The sequence below is a fragment of the Gossypium arboreum genome, chromosome 1, assembly GCF_025698485.1.
Source record: "Gossypium arboreum isolate Shixiya-1 chromosome 1, ASM2569848v2, whole genome shotgun sequence".
NCBI classification, from domain to species: domain Eukaryota; kingdom Viridiplantae; phylum Streptophyta; class Magnoliopsida; order Malvales; family Malvaceae; genus Gossypium; species Gossypium arboreum.
Window position 1 is genome coordinate 15304491 of NC_069070.1, and position 9434 is coordinate 15313924.

At 34.4% G+C, this 9434-nt stretch overlaps 1 protein-coding gene across 1 annotated transcript; it reads right to left on the reverse strand.

Annotated features, from left to right (window-relative positions):
- Positions 1–3480: 3480 nt before the first annotated feature.
- LOC108480615 (uncharacterized) lies at positions 3481–7395 on the reverse strand. The gene is made up of 8 exons (XM_017783664.2): positions 6913–7395; positions 6554–6693; positions 6263–6362; positions 6064–6162; positions 5291–5638; positions 4727–4819; positions 4431–4637; positions 3481–4111 (listed from the first exon to the last, which is right to left on the reverse strand). The coding sequence occupies exons 1-8, from the start codon at positions 7225–7227 to the stop codon at positions 3848–3850; spliced, it is 1566 nt and encodes a 521-aa protein (XP_017639153.1). The 5' UTR covers positions 7228–7395; the 3' UTR covers positions 3481–3847.
- Positions 7396–9434: the final 2039 nt, after the last annotated feature.

Sequence of the window (9434 nt, forward strand, 5' to 3'; positions counted from 1 at the left end):
ATTTCAAGCAAGTAGCCACCATAGTAGCCCTTCAAGAAACATCCATCTAAACCTACTATCCTCCTACAACCAGCCCTATAGCCATCTTTGTATGACTGTAGACAAACATACATCCTTTGAAACAACCTGTTATCTAGATAACAGATTATTGTTGTTCCCTCATTTTGTGTCCTAACCTCCAAAAAGTACTCATAAATCTTCTCATATTAAGACTTATGAGCTCCTTAAATTAATTCCAATGCCTTAAGTTTATCCCTCCTACATTTGGTTAGTGAGACTATGCAACACAAATTTCTTTTGACATCTTGTTGTAATGATTTCAGAGAATAATCAGGATCAACAATGAATTTTTCTTTTTAATGTTAACCTATCCAAGCTGAGGTTACATTCTTATTTTTATATACTTTAGAACAAGTATGGTTAGGGTTTGAACTCCTAATTTGCCAAGTCTAGTCAGTAGGGTCATTAGGGTTTAGTTTAGAAACCCATATGAAACAAGGACATTTTTCACTGCAGATTGCCTTTAACCTTTTTAAATCATTTTGGGAAACTTAATAAAATAATTGTTCAACCTACCATACTGCTTGGAAGCTTCTTTAAACTGTCCTTAGACTTAAATAACATTCCAACCTCAAGTCTAGGATTACTCATGTCATTCTCTAGGTTGAACTCAGGCTAATTTTGGCCATCTGAGTCAGATTCATATACACTATCTAACCTTCCAGAATCATCAATATCACACAGTTCATCTACTCGTATACCATCCATGTTTAAACCATCTAAATTAACACCTATCCTATTAGATACATCACTTTCAGATGCATCACTACCAGACATGTCTTCTTCATTCTCATTAAAATTGTCATCAATTAAACCTGCCAAACAAAGTACTCATCAATAAAGGCAGGCAACAAAGCCAAACATTTTAACCATTTCTGTCAAAATAACCAATACAAAATACCCAATAATTTAATACAAACACAACCATTTCTGTCATGCACATGGCAGCCAACAATGAATACAAAAATAATTTAATACAAACACAACCATTTCTGTCATGCACATGGCTAACAATAACAGACAATAACCAGTACAATAAAAAAGGTAAATGACAAATTTTGATTTTTCCACATACAATATAGCAGCTTGGATACAAACAATGGCAGATATACACAACAAACATAAGTTTGATAATGGCATTCAAATTTTGATTTTGCCACATACAATATAGCAGCTTGGATACAAACAATGGCAGATATGCACAACAAATATCATTTTGATAATGGCATTCATACAATGGTAGTTATACACAACAAACATCGGTTTGATAATGGCATTCATACAATGGCAAATATACACAACAAACATCAGTTTGATAATGGCATTTATACAATGGCAGATACAAATTATAAACATCATGCACATGGTATACAATACACATTATATGCAATACACTTTAATAACAAATAAAATCAAAATCAGAATCAGTGAGTGTTTCAAAATTGAAATCAAAATCGAAATAGAAATCGAAATCAAAATCAGAATCGAAATAACCCTAAATAACCCTAAATCAAAATAACAACATTGAAATCCAAAAAATTTAAAACTAAATGCAACAACTTACCCGTTAAAGTGGATGTAACAACATTGGTAGCTTCTCTTCTATTGCCTATTTTCGCTGAGAATCAAAAACACTGAATGGTTTCTGCTTTCGTCTTCTTTTCTCCCCAAACAAAAAAGACAAATCGTCCCCTTCTTAATCGATTATTGAATCGATTTTTAACCCTAAACCCTTCTTAATCGATTCTCAAATCAATTTCAACCCTAAAAAACCCCAAATCACAACCGAAATTTCTCCAAATCAATTTTCTTTTTTCCCCAAACCCCCTAAATTCTAACCTGTTTCTAACCCTAAAACTAAACTCATAACCCTTCAATTTTTTTCCCTAAACTCGCCCTAAACCGAGTCCCCTCAGCCGCTTCACCAACATGGCAAGTTAACTTGCCACATCAGCTCGTTAACTTGCGACGTCAGCAGTCCCGTTAACCCCCTAACCAAAACTATTAATCAGTGACTATTTTGTCACTTTTTCATAACGTTAGTGACTGGTTTGTAACTTTTCAAAATTTGAGTGACTGAAATGAAACCTAGGTGACTATTTTGTCAGCTACCCCAAAGTTGGATGACTGATGGTGTAGTTTACCCTAAAAAAAATTAGAAAAGAGAGGAGAAAGAAAAACAAAATAAATTGTCACAATTTGATTCGTCGAAAGTGTTGGGTGTAACTTTTAACAATATTTATTTTGGGTAAACTATTTAGTCGGTCACTCAATTTTTAAAGCGCTTTTATTTTAGTTACTCAAAACGAAATTCTTCCAATTTCGTTACTCAACTTTTAAGACACTTTCATTTTGGTTGCCCAACCATTAAATCTCTAACGGCGATTAACTGTAGACGTCACATCATATTCACATTTTCATTTTTTTCACCTAATTTTTAGGTTGCTTTCATCTTGATCACTCACAATATGTCCTTTTTTATGTATTATCGAGGTAAAAAAAAAGAAAAAAAAACATTTAACAATTAGAATGAAAAGGCGGTAGAGACTACAATCATGCTTTAAAAATTGGGAAATTGTATTGGTTTATCCTTTTTCTGAATGTTCTAAATTTCTTTTTTTTTCAATATCGAGATCTTAATTTTCAAAACATCAAAATCAATTAGATAAATTATTGAATTTTTTATCCCTTAATAGTTTCACCAATTTGTTACTCTAATATTGAAACTAATTAAATTAATTAATTTAATCTCCTTCTAAATTTAAAATTTCCTTTATGTTTCAAATTAAAATCAACTCAAATAAATCATCTTTAATAATTATTTTAAAGCCCAAATTTTTATTATATTATTATGAGTCTTTCAAACTAAGCTAAAAGTAAAGAAAATCCTTACAATTAATTTAATTAATTAATTTTATCTTCATGCCAAACAAACCCAAATTTTTTTATTACTTTTTCACTCAAATGAAGAACAATCAATTAATTTAATTGATTGCAATGTTTTCTTTACTTTTAACTTAGTATGAAAAATTCGAGATTATATAATTAAAAAATTAAATTTCATAGACAATTATTAAATATAAGTTGTTAAGTTAATTTCATTAAAAATAATCTGAAAATATGAAATAAATTTTAAAATTTAGTAAGAAATTAATTTAATTAATTTCAATATTATTAACAAATCGATTAACATTATCAAGGTATAAAAAATTTTCATCAATTTATTTATTTGATTTTGATATTTTAAAATTTAAAATTTCAATATTAAAAATTTTAATTTCAACAATGTGACAAATAAGACAATTTGACAATTTTAATACATTATTTCAATTTCTACAGCTCCTTCACTTTAATACTTAAATTTTTTTTGCCACAATCAAATACTTAAAAAGTATATTTTTTTGGTCGCAAAGACGAAAGTTACCTAGAAGTAAAATCAGGCCGCTTTTAATAAAAAAAAAATGTGGAATAATATAGATTGTTAAGCAAGATGAAGCCGATAATAGACTGCAACTGAAATTATTTACAGGGGGGTCAAAAGGCACATCCTTTGCTCAAGCTTTACAATAATCACCATTTAACAGTACCGAAGTCCACATCATGTTGCAACAGTTGAGGTTTCATTTTAGTGCTTGAAAATAATATTGAAAAACTTTCGTGTGTTCTCCGTTACTTGGATATAGTCCTCATCGATGTAATAGTTTTACTAATATGGTTAGCAAGAAGGTGCAACGGAAAGAATGGGTGTGGTTCATTGAAATTTCAGTGGTTATCAACAAAAACCAGCTTAGAGCCCTGGTATAGATTCAAGGTTGTATTGTTTTGGAGTTGAAGTTTCTATCTCTGGGTTTTCCTGTATTTTTGGCTTCTTAACGGCATCAGGAGTCTGTAAGTAGGTATAGGAAGTTGTCTGATTAACTGACGGGCCAGGATTGCTTATTCTGCTTGCCAGGAAGCGACGGATTAATCCCCGAAGGAAAGGGGCCATGGTATCTGGCTCATATTCTAGGTAGTACATAATCCCTCCCATGCATGCACAAAATAAGGCAACCTGCGACAGTTTGGAAGCTTCAACTCAGGAATGAACATTTTAAGAAAAGACTTAATTCCGTTAATAGCATAGATGCTCAACATTCGGACAATTCACAGATTCACAGTAGCACTCAGCATGCATAAACAGTGTAAATATAATACATTATATTATTAGCCACCTAATTCATGACTTTTTGCAATAAGGATCCAAACTAAATGTGCCTTGACCCGATATTCTCAATAACAAAGTTGGTTATCAATTTCAAACCATGGCCACAAAGATGCTCTCAAAAGAAAAATAATAATAATAATATTTAAGAGCCAGATTTCTAACATACCTCGGCATTTTTAACATCAGGAAGTAGCTTCCTGTTAACCAAAATATACCACAATGATTCCCCAGCTCGAGGAAGAACATATAGAGCAAGCTCACTGCGTCTAGCTTTTTTCTCCAGTAATACAGAAAGAGCTGATAAACCACCAGCGACCCAATATACCAGCTTGTGGTCTTTTGATGCAATCTTTCTGTGCATGCATATAACCGCCTTGAATTGCACAAGAAAAATATTCAAGAACATATTCTTACTGATTTTAACAACAGGTAAAAGTTATTGAGAAATGAGAAACAAGCTACCTGAAAAATTCCAACAAATGCAGACAAGAAAGTTGTTGATCGAACAGAACCTTTAACAGCAAGCCAACAGGTACGAGAAGGGGTATCCAAAAACTAAAGGGACATCATAAAATTCCAAAAAACAAAAAGAGGATCAATTTCAAACTGAAGTTCGATTGTCAACTACAAGAAATTCTCATTTACAAAAGAATAAAATCATCAGATTGATTATTTTGCTTTGCAAGGCATAAGTGGTTTTACTCTACTACAAGCAGATTAAAATAAAATCCATCATCCTCAATACACCCACGCAGCATTACTAAAGTGGTATTTTACTAAACCTCGAAATTTACTAAACCAGATTGACAATTCCATTCTTCAAGAGAGTATTTAAATGCAAAAAGGCAGACCTATGCCAATCTATTATAGCGCTCAAAATGCATCAAGAGTATGATGGTCTAGTTTGCTTTTTTTCATATAAAGAATAAACAGAAGCATATGATAGGAAAGTTCGAAAGCAAACCAACTCCAAGGCCCCACCGGACACATGCAGAAAGGAAAACCAATATGTTATACAAGACGTACCTTTTGTAGGTGCAGAACAACAAATGGCACAAATGTCAAAGAGAAGTACAGAGGAAACGTTTTCCTGAATGTAGCTGATGCAGCCTTAGCATTGTGCGATAGACAAGAATTTGTGTCGGGATGAATAATAGAACAAGGAATAATAGATGGGAACTCTTCCAACTTCACATTATTGGCCTTCCCTCGACTAGATAAGTAGGCTGATATAGATGCAACATTCACTGGAGCACCTCTACAGTTTTCCCTTACAGCCTTGTATACAGGAGCTGCAACAGGACCAGTCTTCTGGATAAAATCTTGATATGCTTTTGGCAAGCTTTCAGGACGCATCACAAAGGCATACATAACCTGGTATAAAAATCAACTCAATAAAACGGGAGAAGTGAAAACAAACACAGATAATAAGAAAAGCATCAACCTAACCCTAGAAAGTGAAAAGTAGATACAAAACCACTAGAAATTACCAATCATTTGTTAACATCGGAAGCAAACACCTATTTGTAAGACAATAGCAACCATGAATACATATTAACTTTTAGAAAGAAATGTAGCCAGACGAAAATTCATTTGGAGGTCAAATTCACAATCTCATAGAAACATATTATGATTTGAAAAAAAGTCAAATTGTGCAGTACCTAAAATTTAGCCTAAGCTTCTCTTTGACACCTTTAGCTCACCAAACTATCATCAGTTGATGTGCATAGATAAGATGACTCATCCGAAGATATAAAGTAAGTATCTAGACACAAATATCAAGTTGAAGTTGGCATTACCTGGGCACAAGCTAAAGAAAAGAGCAGAGAATCACCATGCCTCCAATGACTTCCCCAAAAGTGAAACTTATTTTTTGACTTTGCAGAATTGTAAGCACACTGAAGAGTAAAGCAAAATATTTGACTGCAAATCAGAGAACTCATATCTATTATACCAAATAGCTTTACAAATTTACTATTTAAAAGTGCATTCATGTACCTGTGCTACTCTAGCTAGAAGATACAGTGCAAGTGTACGTCTTCGGCTTGAATCATCCAAAGCCAAAATGGATAACCCCGCAATTGAACCTGCTAAAATTCTGTTCCATCACAACCTTAAACAATGTCAACGATTTGAATATGCACTAGCATACATAAAAAGTTTTCAAATATTCAAATAATCATTTATCATAAACCAAAATTAGACATGCATCTCATGGGAATCAACCATTTAAAAACAAAACAATACAAAACAAAAAAGCCAAATTAAAGCTATATATAGCAAGCATACGCGTTCACTGGTGTCTCTTTCTTTCTCAGTTTTCTTAGTAAACATCTAAGCGCATGGTATGATCCTGTGAAACCACCAAAAAGTAAACCAACGCGGCATGCTTCCTCTCTCACCATCAAATCTTTCTCGGAGACAAGTTGCTGGTGAACAAATTTAGACATTCAAACGTTAGGTTAATATCAAAATTCTGCATATTCTTACGTAATAATTCCTAGCAAAGCCATACAGTAAAACTCAAAATCACAGCAGTTCTGTAAAACTATCATTTAATCTCATTAGCCACTTTTTTTTTTTTGAAAAAAAAAGTGAGTTCAGTTATGTTAGCTCATAAGACTCCGTTTGATTGGTTAAAACCAAACCTTGAGATCAAGAAGCGAAGAATAAGACTGTCGTCTGGCGAGCTTGAAAGCGCGAAGAAGAATTCCGATACCTACTCTAACGCCATAAGAAAGGAGAAAGCTTTGGCAAAGATTACCAATGGCATTGGCCACGCAGGAGTCATCAGCATGGTCGCAGGGCGAGTCGTCGCCACTCGCCGCCGTCCTCTGACGCCTCTGGAGCTCCTGTATTGCTTCCATCAATCGGTCCTCAGCCTCACGCAGCCGCCGCTCCGCCTCCACGCTGTCCGCCAACAAGCGTGCCGAGGAATTCGGGTATTCAGAGAGAGTGGGCATTTTAAATTCGAAATCGCCGTTCTTTTTATTTGCATCTGAAAGGCAAAAATGAAGAAAAGAGATGAAAAGAAGGATAAAGAGATAATATTATAACACTGATAAATAATGTGTTTTCCAATCTTTTTCTTTCTTTTTTAAGTTATGAATTTGTTGTCAGTACAACGTGGAAGAAATTAGGCTAATTGGCATATATGCCCTTTTTTTTTAATTAATTAGGGTTATGTGCTTTGGGCAAAATAAGGTGACTAGGTGGTTTTTTTTAATTAATTAGACATTTAGGTTAATTTTAAATTTAATTACGGAAAAGGTTGATTTAAATGGAAAGCACATCTAGTCGGGTGAGCTTTTTGTACATGTATCAGAAAAGCTTGTCTAGCTTAACGCACATTCCCTTAACGATAAAAAAGTGACGATTTTTTTAATGTTGTCGCGCCAACGATAAAAAAATTTAAATATACCAACTGTAATTTTTTTTACCCTATAAATACCCATAAATATCATTTTTTTTCATTTACATCCTTCTCTCAACTCTCTCGTTTTAAATTTTTTGATATTTTCATTTAAAAATATTATTATTTTTTAATTATCTCATTTTTATTCGTTGAAATCTATTTATCACGAATGGTCACCTCTCTAATCCGCTTCAACTACAAGCATATTTTCGCCGCATAAGCAACAATGCTAAGAGGGAATTTTAAATTTCGTTAATTTCAATAATGTTAAATTTAATTTTTTTTAAATTTGAAATTGTTTTTTATTGTGTAAATATACGGATAATTGTGTTCTAGAAGGCATCATTCATAATATGGGAAAGCCTGCAATCCTTGAAATTTTGGCCATTTGCAAGCGGCTGGATTTTTAAATGCATCTCGCATGTTCGGGGGCTACAAACTCGGTTTGACACTAATTAGTGCATTGGTGGGAAGATGCAAGCTCGAAACGTATACTTTCCACCTTCCATGCGGTGAGTGTACAATCACACTTGAAGGTGTAGCGCTACAACTTGGTCTGTCAATGAATGGACCAGTCATTACGGGATCAACAATCATTTCAGGCAAAGTGGGCTTGCGAATCACTGTTGGGGAAGGTCTTAGACAAGTTCGAAGATGGTTGAATATAGATGAACTAGTTGAAAGATAATTTCGACGAGCTCCGTCAAGACTTTGAAGACCGAACGAAGGAGGTCATAGAATAATACGTCTGAGCATACATCATGAGGTTAATCGAGGGCATTTTAATGCCCAACAAATCTCGAAATTTGGTGCACGTAAAGTGGCTACTACATCTAGTAGACTTCAATAAGTGCATGAAACTAAGTTGAAAATCTACCATATTATCCACGTTATACTGCGAGATGTGTCGAGCCACAGTACCGAGTGTAGCATTGATCAATGGTTGTCTGTTCTTGTTGCAGTCAAGGGCCTGGTGGCGACTACAGTTTCTGCATCCCAAGGTGGTCAACTCATATATGTTCCTGTTGGTGATGAGGTAAACATATTTATTAAAAAATACATAGTCTGTACAATAATTTTTTGTATTATACGTTTCGACTAACATATCGCTTGTACAGGTGGAACCATGGGCCGAGCTACTTGGGACTGCCCGAGGAGTTAGAAGATATTAGACTGTTGTTAGATCAACGCTCGAAAGGCGAGATTAGTTAAATATTCTTTCGAACCTATATTAATTACGTAATGATTCGTAAAAAAAATCATACATAATGATATTTACAATTTTGTTTTTCATTTTTAATGAATGTCGTACATCAACACTGATGTCAAATCTTGCATCCTGCTTGAAGTATTGGAAAATCGGTAGATGTGAGATGCTAAGGTGTGCCTTGGTAGTGTACACAACGGTGCAAAATGCACGAATCAGACCAAGTGTTGTGACAGTTCGGGTGGAGGCAACGAATTTTACAGCCATCGCGAGACCTGAAAGAGCTACACAAGGTAGACATGCGGGGGAAGGACAACAACGACTAGGTGATGTGGCATAGGGAGCACATTGAGGCGTGGGATCGTAGGATGCAATCCTTATCTGTTTGCGAGCCATTTTTCTCAACGGACACGTCGATAGCTGATTATTACTTGGTATGGTTCAAAGCCATCACCAAGCTGTATCTGCTATCACCGAAGGCGAAGAGTCAGCAGATTCAGCCAAGAGGCAACGCCGACTACTACATCAACTTAGGAGAGGACATAATC